Source organism: Prinia subflava, chromosome 11, assembly GCF_021018805.1.
Source record: "Prinia subflava isolate CZ2003 ecotype Zambia chromosome 11, Cam_Psub_1.2, whole genome shotgun sequence".
Lineage (NCBI taxonomy): Eukaryota > Metazoa > Chordata > Aves > Passeriformes > Cisticolidae > Prinia > Prinia subflava.
In genome coordinates, this window is record NC_086257.1 from 13198981 (window position 1) to 13219894 (window position 20914).

The following is a 20914-nucleotide window of genomic DNA, read 5'->3' on the forward strand; positions in this document are numbered from 1 at the left end:
TGCTGTTTCATAATTGACCAAAAGCACAAGGAGAAGAAACACAGTGGGGGGCACAGCTTGCCAGTAGTCACGGGTTTGGGTGCTGGGCTCCCTGCACAGACACCCTCACACCCACCCCCGTGGGCACAGCCAGGGGCTGGGATCGCTCTGTGTCCCACTCCAGCCCCAGTAACTGGAGCAACGAAACAGTGGGCAGTGAAAGGGAAAGGCAAATAAATGTTCATGTCCCAGAAAAGCAGTAGTTTAGCTATCAGGCTGGTTAAAGTGTGATGACTCCTCATGTTTATTTGCTATTTTCATTTATTTACATAATTATTATGTGGCTTTACAAGGTTTTTATTACACTAAATATTTGTTCATCCCAGGATCAGGAGGTGGTCTCTACAGTAAGGAGCACAGTGCCTGCCAGCAGCACAGCAACATCTGTGGTTAGTGCAGCTATGGATAAAAATAAAACCTGAATACTACAGCCACCAGAATGGCTACTCAGCAGTGAAGCACTTTGTTTCACCTACAGCAAATACAAGTTTCATGCACATGTGTGAGAAAGGAGGACAGTCATGAGGTGCTTGATGAAGGCTGCATCAAACTGAAGATCACAGGACATCTCTGGCCAGCCATGAGAGCAATGGGTGTGGAAAGTCAGTAGGCTCAGTGGATGCTCACATTTGGCATTCCTCTTTTCTCTGTCAAAGGGTGGTTCCCCTTCCAGTCTCTCTGGGCTTCTTTTTAATCCAGTGACTTTGGAAATTTCCCCTAATTTCTTCTGCCGGAAGGTAGAAGGCTTTGTCCATGACAGAAGCTGGATTGGTCTCTGTTCACAGCCTGACCATTCTCTGTGCACTTCCCTCTGTGGCAGCAGAGCTCAGGAGAAACAGGGTAGGATGGGTAAAGCAGGGCTGTGGTGTCTGAACATAACCAGCCAGGAGGCCACTAGAGAGAGCATTCATTAGATGAGCATTTTGATATTGCCTTCCAAGAAATTCTTCCACAGGCCAGAAACCCAGTTATCTATCTAACAGTTCTTGGGAATCCTGGGTGGTTCAGTATCAGCAACAATGGCAGAGATGATGCTCCAGATTTAGACTGATCTTGTAAACCGTGTTGATACTGTATTGCTGGTTTCTGCCCCAAATTCCACCCCATCCACACAGGCAGGGGTGGCTTCCAGCCCTACCCAACTCCCTGATGAGCAGATGCTGTAGGCACTTGCCCTGCAAAGAGGCAGGAGAAGCATTCACAGGTAGCACAGCATGTTATCCACACAGCAGCTTTTCTGAAGAGAGGGTGGCAGGGCAGAGGTGGCCTGGAAGTTCCCACTTGGACTGTGCTAGTCCAAGCTTTGTATGTGACATAAAACAAGCAGGGGAATGACAGTAGCCATGAGTGAGTATTGTGTTATCTTATTACCTGCCCCAGAGCACTGGGGTGTTTGCATCCCTTCAAGGGACTCAATATATTCACTCCCCAGCCATTCTGTGTACGTTCTCCTCTCTTCTACTGGCACAATCTCAACAGCAGAATCTTTAAAAATCAAGTCTTTTCCCTGAAAAGCTGAAGAGTCAAGCATTTTGAATCCATTTCCACTGCTGTTATTTCCAAAGTAGACCTGAAAATAATGAAAAATTCTCAGCCTTTTGCAAGATGAAGTGCCACGTTCCTGTCATACAACATGAAAGATGACAGGAACCATTCTGTAGATGAAAAATTCATACACAGTTGCAGAATCTCGCTTACGCATTTGCTTTTAGACGCTCCAGTAGACCAGATACAGAATTCTGCCACTGGCAATTACAAGAACAGCATTTGTGATTTTGTGTTTTTAGTTACTATCTGGAAAAAGAGCTGTAATTTTTTTAAAAAGTTCCCCTGCCTCAGTATTGTTACACAATATAGGGTTTGGCTGCCCAGGAGTTATAGACATGACTGAAACCTAGCACGGAGATATTTCTCAGTCTTGATTTTGAACTAATTAACTTCAGGATGGAGAAGGAGGAACTTTGCTGTGGCAGCCGGGCACACTCTGCTTGCATGATTTACTGTGTACATGGTTGCAGCATAAACAAACCCAGCAAAGTTCCATTGCATTCCAAGGAAAATTCCAGAATGCAAAAGCATTAGCATGTACTCTGTTTCTTGTGCACCTCAAAGTAATACAGAAATGGGGGAAAGCCATGGGAAAACACCTTAAACTCCAGGGAAATTACTACTGCAACCATTGGCTGGGCAAAAAGTTGAAATCCCTTGTGCAGCAGGTTTTTTTGTGTTTTTACTGGGTGAGTTACATGGGTTGTACTTCCCTTGTCTGTCACACTCCTCACAGGGCTGTGCACTGTGCACATGCTGTCAGTGCCATGAGGCAGGAATATGGCAGCATGGTCCTGTTGTCTTTATCCTTGGACTGTGTAAGACTATATATAATTCCCCCAAAAATAAATGGATTATTAGTACCTGGGCTCTGTCCAGCAGTCCATAAACAGCAAAAACATTGAGATCTGGGTGAACCATAACAGCCTGAGCTGGCACCTGAGCCAGGTGACAATTGGCAAACTGGGTGACTTCAGCACGGGCACCGTTGGGACAGAGTAACTGGAAATCACTGGACTTCAACTTTTGGGCCCAACTAGCAGTGTTTTTACCTGAAAAAAAGAAACTGGTCATTGTCAAGAAATTAATGCTTTAGAGCAAGAAAAAATAATTCAATTATAATAAAAAGACATGTAAAACTAAGTACCATCTGTGTTCTCAAACACTGTCGAGTGCTTCACAAAGGCCACATCCCCAGAATCCTCTACCAGACACCTAAAAGAAGTCAAAGATATAAATGCTTTCAATTCAAAGCATCTTTATGTGAACCACATTTTTTTAATAACTCATAGGTTTAGAATGCAATTTTTTTTACAGGCATTCCTGCAAACAAATGTACTGGACCCAAAGTTAGTAAGAAAAACCAGAGAAATTTAGCATCTTGGATGGAGAGAAAAGCAACAAAATATAAAAAAAAAATTATTCTGAATTACAAATTTCAAGAGTGGAATAGAATAAAAAAAATTATTAAAAGCAGTGTGGAAAAAAACCAGAAAAGACTAGTCTTAGATGAGTAAAGAAATAGAAGATCTATTATGTGATATCCAGTGCAGCATTTGCAGCCCCGTACATTGGACCTCTCTAGTTAATCTAACTGCCATTTCTAAGAACTAAGTTCAGTTTCATCTAATTTTCTGAAGCAGAAGTAGCCCAACATGCCAAGGGACCCTAAAACCACATCCCCTCCTACGCAGCTTTTTCTTTAAGTGTTTTCAATAAGCATTTCCTAAAACAAAATAATGAAACCAATGAAACAGATGTAAAGCTGTAACTGTGCATGGCTTACGCAGTACAAAATACAAGGGGAAGTTATTACTGGTTACAGTTACCAAAGATAAACTAGGTGCAATTGAAATATATGTAACATCAACAGTTCTGATCAAAGGTGGTGAGTCATGAGTGGCTGATACTATCACACAGAGAACAAGGACTCAGTGGGCCTCTTCAGGGCATTTCCCCATCAGAAAAATCTTTCCTAGCAGATTTTTCACTACTCTGTGCATTTTCATTTGCCCCAAGCAGTGGGATATACACAAACTGAATGGCCTCTCACACCTTTATCACATTAGTCTGAAGCCAGCCAGAGTTGAAGGAACCCAGAAATCTGAATTTTAAGTCCATCTCAATCAGTTTCCATAATTCATTCTTCTTTCAGAGGGGATCACCTAAGTGTCACAGATAGACCTACTCATACCTTGTAGAAGATTGTACTCCTCCATTTTTTCACCCAAATTCTACCCTTTTAGATACTTAAAATGTCCCACATCACCCCATCAATTATGCACCTTCTGTATTAGAAACAAAAGTGATCTCCATATGAAGTTTGACTGTATGGGCACTACTATCAAATGTACAATCTTAGAATTATGAGCAAGGCTCACACAGCCCGTAGCAGCATTTGTTGCTCATTCATCTGGTGACTGGGAGCTGGCTCTGTTAATCCATGAAGTACAGCAGAGGATCTGGGCTTTGCCTGCAAGGCATGTACTCAGCAGAGCAGCTGGACTCAACCAAAGAGATTTGCAAGAAGTAGTTATCCAAATCTAACACTTCCTTATTTACCAGGCAGCTGCTGCTGAAGTCTCTTCCCCTGAAGGAAAAAGGCAGCTTTCTGCTAGCTCACCTTCTGAGTGCAGGTCAGGAAACTGAAGTGCTCACTGCATATCTAAGAGCTTCACAGTGTTTGGGTATGGCCCCATCTGTACATGTACATTGTTGTGTATTTGTATTTGTTCCATTATAGATTATTACCCCCCTCTATTTTTAACATACTTTGTTTTGAAGAAGATTTGGTAATTGGACATTGGCCATAGCTGTTTGTGCTGTACAGACATCTATCTTCAGCTACAGCCACCAGTGAATCAGAGTAGTGAAGACACACTCCAGGCTCTCCATCAGGAGTCTGTCACTCTCTGCAGGGACTTACAGCAGCCACATCCTGGCTACTGGGTGCCTGCTTCTGTGCTAGAGCTCCCTGTGGATGACCTGCCCATCCAGAGTGGCAGACTCCCTGTCCCCTAGATTAAAGCAAGGCTGGAGGCCAACAACAACCTGCTTGGTCCTCACAAGGTGGGCTCTGTGCACAGACACACGGGCTGGGCTGTTGGCCACCTGGCTGACTGAGGGGAAGCTGGCAAAGGCTGTGACATGAGCCAGTGTAGAGCCTTATGCCACACCTGTGTTGGTGAGGACATCTGGGGAGACACCTCTCACCTCATTTATGGCACCCACTGCAGCAACAATAACCTCTGCCTGCTGACTGGGATGGAAACCAGGTGCTCCTTGCATTTGGCAGCCTGACACACTAAATCACAACAGTAGGTATCAGTTACCTGAAGGCTCCGCTGTAGCTGTAATAACGTTCTTGGCTACTTGCACTGCACTTGTTGTTTCCACTCTCATCTCCAATACAGAGCTGACAGAGCTTTGCTGGGTAATTGTTCTGCTCATCTGAGGGCACACAGCTGGCAGAGAAAAACTCACTCACAGCTGGGGAAAGACAAAAGCAACATAAGGAGTGAAAACTGGGGGCTCTTCACAAAAAAAGGCAGATACAACATCATGAAGTTATGACCAATGCAGGTTTCAGTAGAACACTAGAAATACAAGTTACAGCTGCCTTACTGAAATTCACAAACTACAGCTTCTAAAATATTTTTAGAGCACTATTTAGCTGACAGATAAGACAGATAGATAAGAAGCAAAATGTGGAGTTCGGTGTTCACAGATCTTTTTCTTGTTGTGCTACATTGTTTCATTACCTAATGTGTCATTACCTCAGTTTGAAAATAAATGCAGTAAAATCCTGGACAGGGGCACAGGGATGCATCATCAATGCTTAGGATAATGGGGTGTGCTGGGGGAGCAGTCAGGGAAGTGAAAGTTCTCCTTTGACATCTGTGACAAGCTCTGAGCTCCCAGTGTTAAAAGGACATGGACAGTCTAGAGCAAATACAGTGGAAGGACAGTAGCATGCTCAGAGGGCTGAAGCACAACTTGCAGTTACTAGGCTGAGAGCTGGACCTGGTCAGCCTGGAGATAAGACAACTAACAAGGTACTGCTATTTTAATGACATTGTGGGTTTTTCAGGAAGACAGAGCCAGATCCTTCTCAGTGATGCAGAGTGAAAGGATGAGAAACAACAGACCAAAGTTATGAGAAGGAAAATTCTGATTAGATATAGGAACAGAAATCCTTTGTACCAAGGATGGTCAAGCAGTGGGACAGGGTTGTGTGTAATCTCTGTTCTAGGAGTTACTCAGAACCTGCCTGGACACAGCCCTGAGCAATACAAACTACCAGACCTTTAAGCAGTTGTTTGGACTAGATGACCTCAAACTGTCCCTTCCAAGCTGAATTAGCCAATTATTTTGTGATAAAGGAAAGGAATACTTTCGTGTTAGATGTAATACTCTGAGAGCCCTCCACTAGTCCACACTAGTGGCAAACTTAAAATTTCAAATCATTATATTAAAAACACAATACCCCTTCACAAACAGATATGATTGATATAGAACTATGAAACACCAAAACCACTTCTCTAATTAAAGTTTATCATTAGACTATTACTATCTTTTTGATATGTAATAGTGTTCTTACCTTGAAGAATATTACAGTGTCTGTTCTTTATAATCCCCCTCTTAATTAGTATACCAATGGGAATATTCCATCCAGCATTTCTCCCCAGTCCTGTGTGGCAGGACTTCTTCCCTCTCAGGTCACTGATGGTGAATGCATTGGTCAGATTTCGTTTCACTAACACCACAGCATAGTATGCATTGCTGCTGTCATTAGCTTGTAAAGTAAAAAAAAAAAAAACACAACACATTACAGCTTCCCTTATGCATTCCCAAGTTTAGTGATCATCTCTTCATCCATTACACTTCAATTGCACCAATAATCTGCTAGTCTGGCAGTATGGATGTACATGGAATTATTCTTCACTTCTACTGCCTCACACTGCTGCATTCACCTCTGCTCTGTAAGCTGGTATTCCCACACACCTGAGCTGAAAAAACTACAGACAAGATAATGGAAGTGTTCTTGTTCCCACCAGCTCTTATAAATACATCCCTCTGAAAAACAATGTTTGAGGCATAAGTAACTCAGCAAATCTGCTTCAAGAAGTTATTTTTATGTGAAAACTTCAAACCTGCATTAAGATTTCTACGAGTTATGCAGCAAATTTAAACCCTGCCTTAGTGACACTGTGGACATAAGCCCTCTTTTAACCAGTGACTCTGAAGCAGCCACACTGACAGGAAGAATTTGCTTCTAACCAGAATCTACTGTGCCATTTCTGTATTTTTGCTTCTCTTAATAATATTTTAACTTTGTGAACACTAATTTTTTCCACTGAAAATATTTTTTTCAGAATTAAAAAAACAAATTAAGAGGTACAAGACTCAAAATTGCCAAAGACTCAACCTGGTCCTGCAGCAGGACAGATGAAAGTAGCCTTACTGTAGAAGCTCATCTCATATTCTCCTTTATCCATGATATCAGGGTAATAATTCTTATTTCCTTTGAAAACAGCTTTCCCAGCTGGGCTGGGATCAAAGGACTGTGCTTTTAGTGCTGTTTTCAAACAACTTGGAAAAATGAAGTGAATATTTATGTTTCTGGATCTTCTTACCTGAGTAACTTTCTCCAGCAGCTGGCACAAGGCCGTATGTCTTCCCAGCTGTGTAAATATCAGCTCCACCCAGAACTACAGCATCACTTTCCTTTTTCTGAAAAATAAAATATAGGATTTTGTAAAAAAATCCAGCACATACTTTCCTTGCTACAATGATGACACCTTTATGGTCACACTTGTGGCACCTTGAAGGTCAAGGCTTACAGCAAATAGCATCACATTGCTAAAGAAAACCTTCCAAATGTGTATAAAGCATCATCAGCAAACAGGGACAGGAGATTGCACACACACAGGTTTGAGTTAGGTGGGGAACAGTGCCCTCATCACAGCCAAAGATCATCAGGGTTCAGGCTCACCCAGACCATCGGAGCTATAGATCATCTCCTTGAAATCCAGTGTTCTTACTTGTCACCAAAGTGAGTGCTCATACCCAACCCCACCTACCCAGCAGGGAGTAGCTTCTGTTCATCTGGTTTAATGCACAAGGATTGTAGCAGCCTACCTGGATCAGCTCCATGCACTCTTCCTTTGTCTTGGCTGAAATACACTGAATTGCTGGCTTCAAATTCTTTTTTCTAAAGGCAACGGCCATTTCACCACATTTCCAAATCTCCTCAGTAGATACAACACACCAGTTCAGGCTTTCTGGTATTGCTGCACAAAATCGAAAAGCAAATGCTACATTCACTTTCTCTGCAGCAGACAACAAGGATTCACACTGCCCACTGCCACATGTGTCCCATACATGCTATTGAAAATATTTGCTTCTCTGTTGCTCCCCATCCCTTCAGCTCAGACTTACACCTGAGCAGGAACCAGGGCACTCCCTGATGAGCAGTTACATCCACACTGCAAACCTCTCTGGAAGAACAACAATTCCTACAATTACTGACCATTAAACCCACCTATAATATGTTAGTTGAGTGCAGCAAAAAGCCATCCTGAACACAAGCTTCCTCACATCTGACAGTCACAGAGCAATGCCCAGAAGAGACAAATCAGGAAGGTGAGGGGCGTTGCCACAGCACAGATCACATCTGGGAGGCTCAGTTCCAGGGATTTTTAAGCTTCTTAAGGCAAAGATTCTTGCACCTTGTGTTTCTGACTTTCTCAGAACGCGTATCAAGTAATTTCTACTTTCTCCTGATAGCAGGAAAGCATAATGCTTCAATAAAGAGCAACTGAGGGTTTCCTTCAGCTTATGGAGGAAATCCTCTGCTAGGAATCCATTCATCCATTTTTATAGACTACCTGGGGATTTGTGCAGCAGCACATTATTATTACCCCTTGTCAGCAGGTAAGAAATTAAGTACCAGGCAGCAGCAGCAGCTTACCAGATTAATGCCTCTCTTACAGCAAGAAAGGGTAGAAAATGCCTGCATCTTATATCAAAGTTGGCCGATTTGTGCAGGAAAATGTTCTGCAATGCAGTATTGTTTCTAGGTCAAAAAGTGACTTTTGCCCATGCTCAAAGATCAGACTGGCATCTTGCTGTAACACTCCAAGAGTGAGAAGAAAATAAAGCAGAATTGAGATGATCTGTGTTACCAGCTATCTGTTTTCTTGGTTATAAAGAGGAATCTACAGACAACTTACTGTTGGGGTTGCAGCTCAGAGCTTGCAAGGCACGAAGATATTCATCACCCAGCCATGCCTGGTAATTCTGAGCTGTGATTGCAACAAGCTCTGTGGTGTCATCTCGGAACAGAAGATTTTGGGCACCGTAGACTGCAGAGTCAAACATCTGAAACTTGGCGCCCACCCCATTAAATCTTTGCTGTAATGTTAGAGAAGAAAGAAGCACCTGTCACACGTTGCTCCATCTGGATGTGTGACACCCCATACCCCTTCAAACCCTGCAGAGCCAAAGGTGCTCAGATATCCCGTTTCCACTTTGGTTAGACAGCTGGGAGCACCCTTGTAAAACACAAAGGAGCAATGAAGAAATGGCCTCCTACCTGTCCCTGGTTTAGGAGGTGGAAGAGAACTGTCCCATCTGTGTCGGGCCGCACGACCACGGCGCGGGCGGGGACGCGGGCCAGGTGGCAGCTCCTCCACTCTGTCACGTCTGCCCTCCTGCCGTCGCGACACAGCAGCTGGAAGTCCCGCGAGCGCAGCCGCTGCGCCCAGGGGGAAAGGCTTCTCCCTGAAACCAGGCAGGACATGCTCAAGGAACAGACATCAGCTGGGGCTGCTGCTTCTGGCTCCAAACTGCATTAAGCCTCACTCGCACGTGTGGAACAGGACACACATCTCCTGAGCATCTCTGAACTACTCCTGATGCACCACATATCCTGTGCATCTTGGTGGTCCTTTAGTCCTGTGACACTTGTGAGACTGCACTGAGCTGTACTGGGGTCTGCAGCACTATCAATGGCATCCCTAGCTTAGGATCACGTACAACAATTTTTTATTTGTTCGTTTGTTTTTCCCCTGGGTCAGACAGGTCCATGATACTAAAGCAATGTTACGCTCAGGGTAGTTTTCACATAGTGCTAAATAGGGCAGGTTAACCCTCTCTCAGTCTCCACTGAATCCCTTGGCAGGCTGGAGCAATGTAACAACCCAGGCCTATATAAGAAGAGTTTTCTGCTGTTGAAGGTCTCTTTCCAGAAGATTTGCTTTCACCTTATACTGAAACTACCAAGCATTTCAAAAAAAAAAATCTCCTGGCATACACCTCAGAGGGTACATCTGTTTTCACTATTACAGCATTTTTTTGCTAATTCCTCAATTCAAAATACATCAAAGATTTGATATTATACTGTCATTACAAACACTGTATTTCAGACCTTGCAGCCATTATTCAACAAGCTTCAGAATTACTCACCATCTGTATATTCAGGCACTGTGCTGTGCTTCACAAAAGCAACCTCTCCAGCATTTTCAGCCAAACACCTAATAAATATAAATCCAACCACAAAGATGCATTATAAAACCCCTGTGCTCTGGCCACTGCCAGCTGACAGCCCGAGGGCTCTGTGCTCTGTTCCATCAGCCACAGACACTGACCTATTTCCTTGTGCTCAGTTTTGCTCAAGGCAGAGACTAGTGGCTGTTAGAGCATGAAGTAAACTATCACTGTCATTTGGTGAATATGAACAACATGCTCAGTGCTGCCTGGGACAAACACCACGACCTTCTTCATCCAGGACAATTCTCTGTCTAAGGCAGTCACACAATCCTTTGGGGAATATGCAGGGAGGAGCAAGTGCTTCTCACAAGCAAATTCTTCCCTTGTTAATGCTGTGACTCGGGGACTGGGAGCTGCAACACAGCACACAGATGGGAAGGAGGAAAATAAAGATTGGTGTGCAAAAATGGAGGGCAGAGCAACTCAGTAATTCAGAGCAGCTGAAATGGGATAACTGAAATAGCCAGGCAGGGCAGCAATTCAGTTCTCAGGCTCCAAGGATCATCAGGTTTTACTGGGAAAGATAAGTCAGTAAAGCTGACTCAGATTGTCAACTGCTGCTGTACAAAGCAAATAGCAGTGGGCTTTCCCTGCCCAGTATATGTGCTAAATATCCATTTGGTTTAATATTCAGGTATTAATACCTGAAATAGTGGGTTAAGAATTACTTTTGATCAGTCAGGTTAAAAGCATGGCTATCCTAACAATATATAGGTTTTCTAATGAGATCAACTGGAAGCTCTGTAGCTTCAGTTTCCCATCAGTGAGTCCTGAACATGATGACTATGGAGAGAGTGCAGCAATAAAAAAATTGTCAGACATGATTTTTACCTGAAAGCCCCACTGTAGCCATAGTATTGCTCTTGGGAATTTTGTTCACATTTGTTCTGTCCTTCTGAGTCCCCTTTGCAGAGCTGACAGAGGGATTTGGGATAGTTCATACCATTTGCTCCAGGAACACAGCTTGCATTGAAATAGTCACTTACAGCTAAATGCAAAATTAGAAGGAGGCATTTTTAGCAATGAATAAACAAGATCAATTTCATTTTAACACATCCACACAGTACATCTCTAAAAAAACCCAGAAGGCACATCTAAAAAGATAATTTCCAAGTTTAAAAAAACCAAAACCCTGCATCTTCATCAGACCTACATTAGGATCATATAAGGAGCATCAAAGTCAAAGAACAAAACAGCAGCTGAGTCCCACATTTCTGTACACACACAGAGGGTGCCAAGGCCATTGGGAGAGCACTGCTGAGGAGACCTTTGCCCTGTAACTCTTGCCTTTTGGCAGGTCACAGCCCATTGCTGCCAGGTGCCCCGTGTCAGTAAGGTAGCCCACGGGCACGTCCCAGCCCGCGGTCCTGTTGATGCCGGTGTGACAGGAGCGTGTGCCCTTCAGGCTGTTGATGGTGATGCTGGAGCTCCTCCTCACCACAGCCACAGCGTAATAGGAAGTTCCAATCTCTGCAGCACAGGAAGAAAGAGAAGCAGCCTAAGCAACCCCACAGCAGCATTACAGTGACATACACTGATTTTTGGACTCTTGTGCCTGCCCTACCCATAAGGAAGTCACTATGTTCCCATCCTTGCTGAGAACCTGTGAATCAGTGTACCCCGTAATTTTTTCAGTGTGAATTGTCAGTCCACAGGCAATCTGCTCTAACTTTGGAGATCACTCTGCTTTGAAAGTGAGGTTCCTTTCTGAGGAAGGAGTTTTCTATGACACTAGGTATATTTGGATTGAATTGAAACCAATATAATTTACTCCCCAGTTGATCTTAATTTTGTTACAGCAGAGTCAACTGATGTCTCTGGAGTGTCACAGCTGATTTCATTCTCTTTGTTTTACAGTCTAATATAACTCAGTGTCAAGAGCTGAGGATTTGAAGTGATCATAAGGTCATTCAATCTGACTTTATTTAGATGAGAAATCATTAAATTTCTTCCGCTTTTCTCTGATTTAAGCTCATAGCCTGACTAATGGAGATAGTCAGCCTCTGGATCCATTTGGTTTTGAGAAGCCAAAGTCCAGGTCCCTCACCAGAGTCATGGTGTGTTTAATGGGGTGGGGGACTGCTGCAGACAATCCAAGATCCTATGGACTGACCTCAACAGCCACTTCTCATGATGCCTCTGGCCAGGTAACACTACCACCCATCTACAAAACAAATCCAGCTCCATCTCACAATAGAGTGATGAGCAGCAGTGCTGACAGCAAACTGCTTCCAGAGCTCTCCCTTCCCTTGCCTCTTAAAGTTTGGAGGGGCATCATCCAGCTCTGAACTACACAAATGTGTTGATACTGAGCCCTTAGTCAGGGTGACAAGTAACCACTGAATTATTGTCACTGCCTTGAAAGGAACTCAAAGCTTAAGGTCACCCAGACAAGAAGCAGAATCTAGTACTTCCATTCTTCCAGCAGGTAATCATATAGTAGTTGAACCAAAATCTAATTATTCTAATGTATGGGTCTGAGAAATAAGCCTAGTGATTTATGCTTAGATTTATTCCTTAATCTGAAAAGTATGGAATAGAGAACACAGAAAACAGAAAGACAGTAAAAATAACAAACAAAAACCAACCCAACAAACTTATTCCAGGAATAGTAACTCTGACCCAATGCTTCAGGGCAGACTCAGCCACAGCCCCGTGTCTCCTGTTTCCCCAGTCTGTTACAGGCAGGAGCAATCAAGAGGGAACCTGACCACTCCCACTGTTTAGAGTCTTCAAGAAGACTCCAAATAAAATGCAAACAGTAAATACAAGCTTCTTCTTATCCACTTTGAGTAATCTAAAAGACATTTAATCAGAATATACCTTGATCATATACTTCCCCAACCACAGGTTTCAGACCATGCTCCCTTCCAGCCTGGAAAATCAAACGGCCATCCAGGGTCACTGCATCTGCCAAGTCATCCTGTGCAGACACAAGGGCAGAATACATGTTAAAGCTTCATTATCAGCAGTTATCAACAACCAGAGTACCCATCCACTTAGAAGAGACCCTTAGTTAATATTCATTTGTGTTTTCTTTTTTCCAGTTATTTTAAGGACACACAAATTTCTGAACAACTCTTACCAAGAGGGATTTTAGACCTTCAAAACTGCCTTCCTGCAGAAGCAATGCAGAAACCAGCCCTGCACAATGATGGCTTCACTAGTCTTAATAGTTCAAAGGAACCTTAGAAATGGATGCTGCAGCTCTCTCCAGGATCTTAAAGCCCAGCAATTTGAAGTTTCATTCACCTCTGTTGTTAGTGCCCCAAAGCTTGAAGATTTAAATAAAATAGATACATTTTTAGATCATACACAGATAGTTCAAAATAATATCTTTTGAGGCTACAAAATCTGAATACCAAAGTGCAGTCCAAAGCACCCTTAAAGCCTGCTGGCTGACAGCTCAGCACAAGCCAGACATGCATTTTACAAGTGGGGAAGCAGGTGGCAGTGGGTTCCTGAGAAGGAGGAAAGTATCTGAAAGGACTGTTCAAATTGGGAGAATACAAATCTGAGGCATCTGCTTTGGGGAAGGTCCAACAACAGCACAGAATTTCTGTTGACTGTAGCACCAAGCTTGCTGGGATCCTGCTGGAGCTGCAGGGTTGCTGTGGATAGCCCAGGACAGGGATTCCCCCAGCAGCAGGGCCAGAACTGCTGGACACTCCCCTGGCAGCAGAACCAGCTCCCACTGTGTACTGAACCTGTGAGAGCCAGGAGGGGGCATTTCACACAAAGACAAGACACTGCCGAGAAAATAATCAGCAGTGTGACATTTTGCATTTCTAAGCTGATTCCAAGTTCCTTATCAGTTTGCTTAACCTCTGCTTTGGCCCTGGAGGGGGTCATTTAGTTTCTCCATCCCTTGGGAGCTTGCAAAGCACTGGTCAGGACAGGGCCAGGACTGCCTAGCACACCACAGCAACTTTCCACAGCATGAACCACTTGAAGAGCTTGAACATTTTTTAAGGGATTGTGTGAGAGCACAGTTAATATGGCAGTGTTGACATCTAAACCATGAAGTTGCCATATAATTTGAAATCTTTTACTTGTTTGGCTTGAAGAAGAAGAAAGATGATTTTCATTAACTAGCTGAAACAATAGATGTCCTGAAAGTTGCTTCTCATAAATGAGAGCTGAACAAATGTAAGGGAACCTGACTTGGGATTGGGAGATACTTGCATCTTAAAGAACAGACACAATCTTTCTGAATAACTAGATGTGATTTTCCACTAGTGAGGGTCAGAGCACAGGACAGTGTAATAATCAAATACAACCTGTGGTTTAAGAGGGACAACTGGCAGGAGAGGAGGTGGGAGCTGGAATGGTCTTACCCGCAGGGAGGGCAAAATGAGCTGGTGGTGAATCAAAAGTAGAGTAGATAAAATGGAAAGGGCTGGCCACAGAAACCACACAAGGTATAAGGCCACATTTTCACAGGAGATAGCACTTTTCTGACTGAAAAGCTGAATCTTTGAGCTCTATTTAAACAGAGCCTCTAATAAACAGCTTTTGTAAAAATAGCAGAAGACAAAAATGGTCTATTGTTGAATTTAATATGAATTAGTTTTCAGGCTACAGATCTCTCCTTTAAATAACACACAATTATTGCTGAGGTGACATATCAACAGCAGTGTGAGCATTTTTTTTCCCAGCAAGCATTTGCCAATAAATTTAGCAAAAGCATGGGACTCACCTACAGTTTTTTAATAACTATACATGTGATGGTAATACTCTCTTTATTATTTTCAGAGGAAGTTTACTTCTGTGTCACAACACTTGAGAATTACCTACATAAGTGTTTTAAAGACCTGCTGAAAACCAGCTCTGGTCACATTAAATATTGTCAGGTTCCCTAGTTAAATATTTAGGTATTTCTTAATTTTTACACACCTTCAGTCAAAAAGGTATTTTCCTTTATCCATGTGCTAACACATTCACAGGTCTAAGTCCAAGTTATGCAGTGTTACAAAACAGCATCTGCCTCTTCAGCCACAGTCCTGCTCCCTTCTTGGCCTCAGAGATCAGAGTTCAGTGCAGATGCCAGCTCAGGGATTCTACACAGTCCTACACAGAATAGGCCAGCTTGAAAATTTAGTAGATTATTAGCACAAGGGGGGGAAAAAAATAAAAGGAGATCTAAAGGACAAAGTCTTGTCTGAAGCCTTATAGTGAAAATTCATTTGATCAGAAAGTAACTTATTCATGCTGTCTGCCTGCCTGCTATTTCCAATGGCTTGCAAATGCAATTCTGTAAGCTTGTATTTCAGAGGCAGACACTCATCAGCCCTTTATATAATCTGCTTTGCAGAGTCTAACAGGTCCCTCTGTGCAATGCAGCAATCAGCCAAGTGGTTTGGGGAAGATCTGACATTAGAATGCCCTGTCTAATCCCAAGGTAACATCCACATCTCTATCAGAGTCTGCTCTCAGCATTCTTCAACACAGTCCTGACACCCTTGCTCAGGAACAGGATTTATCGAGAGGCAATGAGGTAATCTTAGGAGTCAGACAACCATTTTGCTTGACAAAATTACAAGATATCAGTTTTTTAAATCTTTTCCTTTTTTCTAGCTGCACAATCATCTGCCTCATCTCCTTTCAAGCTATTCTTTTAGATCTCCATTCCTTGCTCTGAACCTCTTGTCTTTGACAGGCTGCATCTCCACAAAAACCTGGTTCTCAGGCACATCTACAAGGAACATTATTTATTAACACAGCCAGCCAGCCTTCCCTTCCCCTACACTGCCAGTGATGACAAGCATGATTACCTGCCTCCACACTTCTTCCAACATCCTCTTTTTACCTCCTACCCCTCCAAAGGAGGGAATTATTTTACATACATCATTTTGCAAATCCACATGTTCACAGTCTTTAAAAGCTTCCCCAGAAGCACACTCATTTTGGAAACTGAGCACACTCTGGGCAGCTGAATTAACACAGTTTAATACAGAGGTTTGCCCTTTGCTCACCCCACTTGCTGCTTTGCCTCTCTCTTGTACTTAGTATTGGGAGATTTGATTTGATTATACTCAGCTCATCTGTTTATACAGCAATTTCCACAACATGACCCTGAAATGGAAGTTTGATCCAGAGTTTATCGAAATACAATCTACTTAGAGGCTAAGCAGCACAGCTTTAACTACTGTCTACATCTTGTAGTTCCATCCCTTCTTAAATATCTGCTAAATAAATCTGACAATTCCCAAATCAAAGATTACTATTTGGGAGGAAATATTTAAGGCCTTAGCTGTGTTCCTAATGACTGGCCATATGTGAGCAGCCAAATAGATGTCATGGGGCCATTCTGACATTCAAGTTCACATGTATACCTCTGGGCTTTTTTAAAAAAAGATATGCCTTGATTTGTCAGAGCCATGAATGCCAGGAAGCAGAGGGTCAGATGCCTGGATGGGCACACACTCATCACAGAAATGTGCACCGTGCCAGGGGATCATTATTAGGCACATGGAGAAATTAAACCAGTGACACTGGTGTCACTCACAGCTCACCTTGATCATCTGGGTACAGTTAGCAGCTGACCCCCCTGCTGTGCACTCCAGAGGGGGACGGATGCCAGCCTCACTAAAGGCCTTGCTCATGCCATTACACTTGGAAAGTTCTTGCTCAGACACCGTGCACCACCGGATACGCTCCAGGCCGAGAGCTACAAACACAACACCAAGAGAAAATATCAGAAAACACATCACAGCTTTTGTACCAGAGCTTCCCATTTGGAGACAAACTTTCATTCTGCTTCTCCCCTCAAACAGAAAAAAATCAGGGCTCACTTCACTGTGAGTTCTTAGAGATGATTCCCACTTTCATTCCAATTCACATGAATACTGAAGTTTTTTTGGACTGACCACAAGATCAGACCCAGATATTGAAACCCAATGGCATTTGTTTCTGACATAAGGAATACAGGTACCCTGGAATAGGTCAGGGCATCCAGACTGTTCTAGATACCTTGCAGAATACACTATCTTAATCAAGTTAAAAGCATGTGAAATTATTATTTAAAATTATATGCTACAAAACCAAAGAGACTGTCCACAGACAATTCTTGTCTCAAGTATTGCTAGTTAGTATCTGGAATCCTGCACCAGCCCTGATTGGTCTGAATTAGAAAAGCAACCTTAGGTGCTCCAAAGCCTTGCCACTAGGCTAATTATGAAAACTAGAAAAGTAAACTTGGCCCTTCAAAACAGTCTTTCATAAGAGATCATAACCACAGTCAGGAAAAGGGGAGGGCAGAGCCATGAATGAGGAGACTCAAGTTGAGTAGTGGAGATTTCCATTAATTAGCAGAGAAAGGTGCCTTTCAGCAGCCCCAAACGTCCCCTCCTAAGTGCCAAAGCTACAAACACTTGGCTGCTTTTGCAGGGAGACGTCGTCGTGCGCAGACAGTGCGGTGAAATGGGAACGCAGGCGTGGGTTTCCCTGACAAACAGGCACTGTCATGTTCATAAGCAGGGACACAACGTTCCCCTGCTTGTCTACAATTTCCATTTTTAAGCTGGAGTCTGCTGTAAACCATTTATCATGTGGTTTTCTAATACCTCTGACTGGCTCTCTACTTCCCCCCCAGTGCCACGCAGATGAGATGCCCCATCTGAGTGTGCAAGTTAAAAATGACTCCGCTACTGCCCGATAGTGCTCCCTGCACATCTTCTGACTTGGTGGCTGCAGACTAAACAAGGCTGTTGATGCCAGAAGATCTAAAACTGAAACAGTGGGTTTGGCTTGCTGGTCCTCTGCGACACAGAGCCAACTCTGTCAACAAATATGAAGTCAGACTTGGAAAGTTTACAGGAAGCTTTCATGGCAGCATATGCCAGTAGAGGGAGAAACAACTGCCCACCTCTGAGTTGCAAGAATTCTGAGAACCAAGAGGGCTGGGAGGAAGGCACAACAGGTCATGGTAAAAATACACCTCACAGAAATGAAATGTTTGTACTACCTCATCTGTTGAGGTGAAATTTTCACCATTCATTCCCTGGGACTGGAAGAAAAATCCTGTTTTTCATTTGGGGGTTTTCTTTTTATAAACACAAGGAAATAGAAATTAAATTGGAGAGCCAGCATCTCAGTGTGTATATATGCTAAGTGCCATTCTTCAGCCTCAGCATTCTGATTTTAGATATACACACACAGGGAGTAAAGCATGAACTGTATGGAAAAAATCATTAGCCATATACCTGAAACATGCAGTTCATTTAGCTCTGTATTTCAACCAAAATAGTGAAACACCATGTATCTTTTGGTTTTTTCCTCACTTATCAAAACACAGTCTTTACTGGTCCCTTTCCAAATTGATGAATTTTGTTGTTAGAGGGAAGTCAGATCTGGGCAATATCCTGGCTCCTTCCTTACAAGTTAGCCCATCTGAAATGGGCTTGAGCACAGACAAGGCCTGCAGCTAGCCTCTCTTCCTACTGCCAAGGAAAACCAGCTTAAAACATCAGGTCAGTGTCTGAGCCCAAGTTGATTATCAATTCTGGCCCTTCTGTATATCAGCAGATATATATAAATATATAAAGCTTGAAATGCCAGAAGCTGGCAACTTACATTTGAAATATGCTCAGAGTCCTAACATACCCTTAACTATCACTGACAAACATCCCAATAACTCCTCATAGTAATGGTATTACATTACGTAACATCAAATGGCTATTTATATAGCTACTACTACAATATCATAGACTTTAAAATAGAAAGAAATGGGGGAAAAATTAACTAGGCCCACTTCTTTTCTGCAGCACTCAAGAGTGCTTCAGAAACAGCACCTGCATCTCTGGTGAAATTAAAAGTGCTCACCAACACAATTTGGGAGTGACAGGAGAAAGCCAACATGTTGCATAGAGCATGAGAAGTGAAATAAAGCAATTATTTCTATTTTTACAAAGTAAGTGTCATAGAACTGCTCATTGTGAAAAACAGACACCACTGAACCAGAAATTGATTCAGTACTGAGGAAATACAACATTTAAAATCAATGAGTCAAGACATATACATAGTGTTCAATACAGCCTTTTCTACTGCTTTTCTATTATTTTCTGTTTATACTTTATATACTGTTATATTTTCTGTATATACTGTTTAGAATATACATATATTCTACTATTTTCTGTTTATTTTCCAGCCCACATGAGACTGGCTCTGAAGTGGTTCCAGTTTCCTTCTGCCCTTTCCCATTACACAGAGTTCCCATGCCACAGCAAAACTTTTGTAGGACACTTACCAGCATGAAAGAAGAGAAGATAGAAAACATTTCTGGAGCTCTTCATGGTGAAGATTTTGGGATCTGTGATTTTTTCAGCCTTCTGAACTCCCAGAGATCAAGGCTCCTGCAAGAGTGCTCTCTCCAGCCTGGTCTTAGGTGAAAATCAGTAGCATTCAATTGCCATTGCACTTTGTTCAACAATATACCCTGTGTACCTCAGCACAGGTCACCTCGCAGTGACTGCTGGAAAAGCAAGCATGCCTCTCTTCATACTGCCTCTACATTTGGAAAAAAAAACCAGACAGGAAAATTGCAAAACACCTGAGGCACCAATGAGGCACCGCTACTGCCTTGTCCCCACCCACACACTTCATTCAATAAACTGCAACACACCAGCAGATCGGAGTGAGTCAGGCTCTGCAACTACATTCTGATTTCAGTACTGTGTGCCAGACATGACCTGGGGTTTTTCGGTTCCTCTGTGAAAACAGTTCACAGGGCAGAGGAGCAGCCTTTTTGTACAGGAGGTCTATTGCAAACACAACCCCCTCTAAACAGCACAGTTAGTCAGAATTTAGATCATGTTCCTATTTCATTCTTAACTCTATTAGTATCTGTGCTTTAAGGAGATATTGAAGTTCTTAACCTGGTTTTCAGAACAATTTAGCAAAAATGCCAACAAGGAAATAATATAACTTAATAACACAGCTAACAAATACTTCATCAAGCATGTGTCTGTATAGCAATTATAAATAGCTGGGTTATCAGGCAAGAAGAAAACTCATGATGCCTTCAGTGGGCCAACAAAAGAGAGGTAATGCATCAGTATGATGCCATTTGGATTTCCTAATTGCGCTAGTTGTTAAATCAGAAGCCTTTAGCAAAGTGCATGTACTGTAAAACTTAACTCTAACATCCAGAAAAATGTACCCAAGAATCAAAGGTATATCAGCACCTGATGCTGGGAAAAAATAAGATAACAAGGAGCATCAGGGCTCTCAGAATCAACTTTTCTGCCACTGCTCAAAGGTAACATGGGAAACAAAACTAAAAATGCAAAGCAAATACTCCAGAGTCCTTTGGGTTTTCTTGATCCAAGACTTGTTTTCACTCCCGCATGACAACTGTGCAAGGCAACTGCTGTGGACTTCAGTCCGAGTGCAGTGTTTGGTGATACCTGGCTGCTGTCTGACAACTCTGGGGACAAAGTTCAGTGACAGCTGCTCAGACACTCCAACTGTGAAAGAGAAATTCCTCACAGACCTACTCAGCTGAACAGGGCTCTTTGTGACAGGCTAAAAAAGGGGTAAAAATAAGTGTATACAATACAGATATCTCAAATGTATTTGCAGATTTCATAGAGATTCATATCCTTTTATTTTTTGAGTTGCTCTTTCAAGATATCTCACAAGACACCTCAAACAATCAGTCACTTTCAAGAGGGAGAACACAGTACACTTGTAGCTGCCTTAAAAATTTATTACATTTTTATCAAACTGCATCAATCCAGTGCACCATGTGCTTTCATGGGCAGGAATTCTCAGA

The 20914-nt window shown here is 42.7% G+C and overlaps 1 protein-coding gene across 1 annotated transcript; it reads right to left on the reverse strand.

Moving 5' to 3' along the window:
* Positions 1-65: 65 nt before the first annotated feature.
* MELTF (melanotransferrin) lies at positions 66-19816 on the reverse strand. The gene is made up of 15 exons (XM_063408045.1): positions 19388-19816; positions 16656-16810; positions 12964-13063; positions 11428-11610; positions 10972-11128; positions 10057-10124; positions 9185-9372; positions 8823-9003; positions 7729-7880; positions 7224-7320; positions 6188-6382; positions 4920-5076; positions 2735-2802; positions 2452-2639; positions 66-1609 (listed from the first exon to the last, which is right to left on the reverse strand). Exons 1-15 carry the CDS (start codon positions 19431-19433, stop codon positions 1331-1333), a joined length of 2214 nt encoding a protein of 737 aa, XP_063264115.1. The 5' UTR covers positions 19434-19816; the 3' UTR covers positions 66-1330.
* Between the last annotated feature and the right edge of the window lie 1098 nt (positions 19817-20914).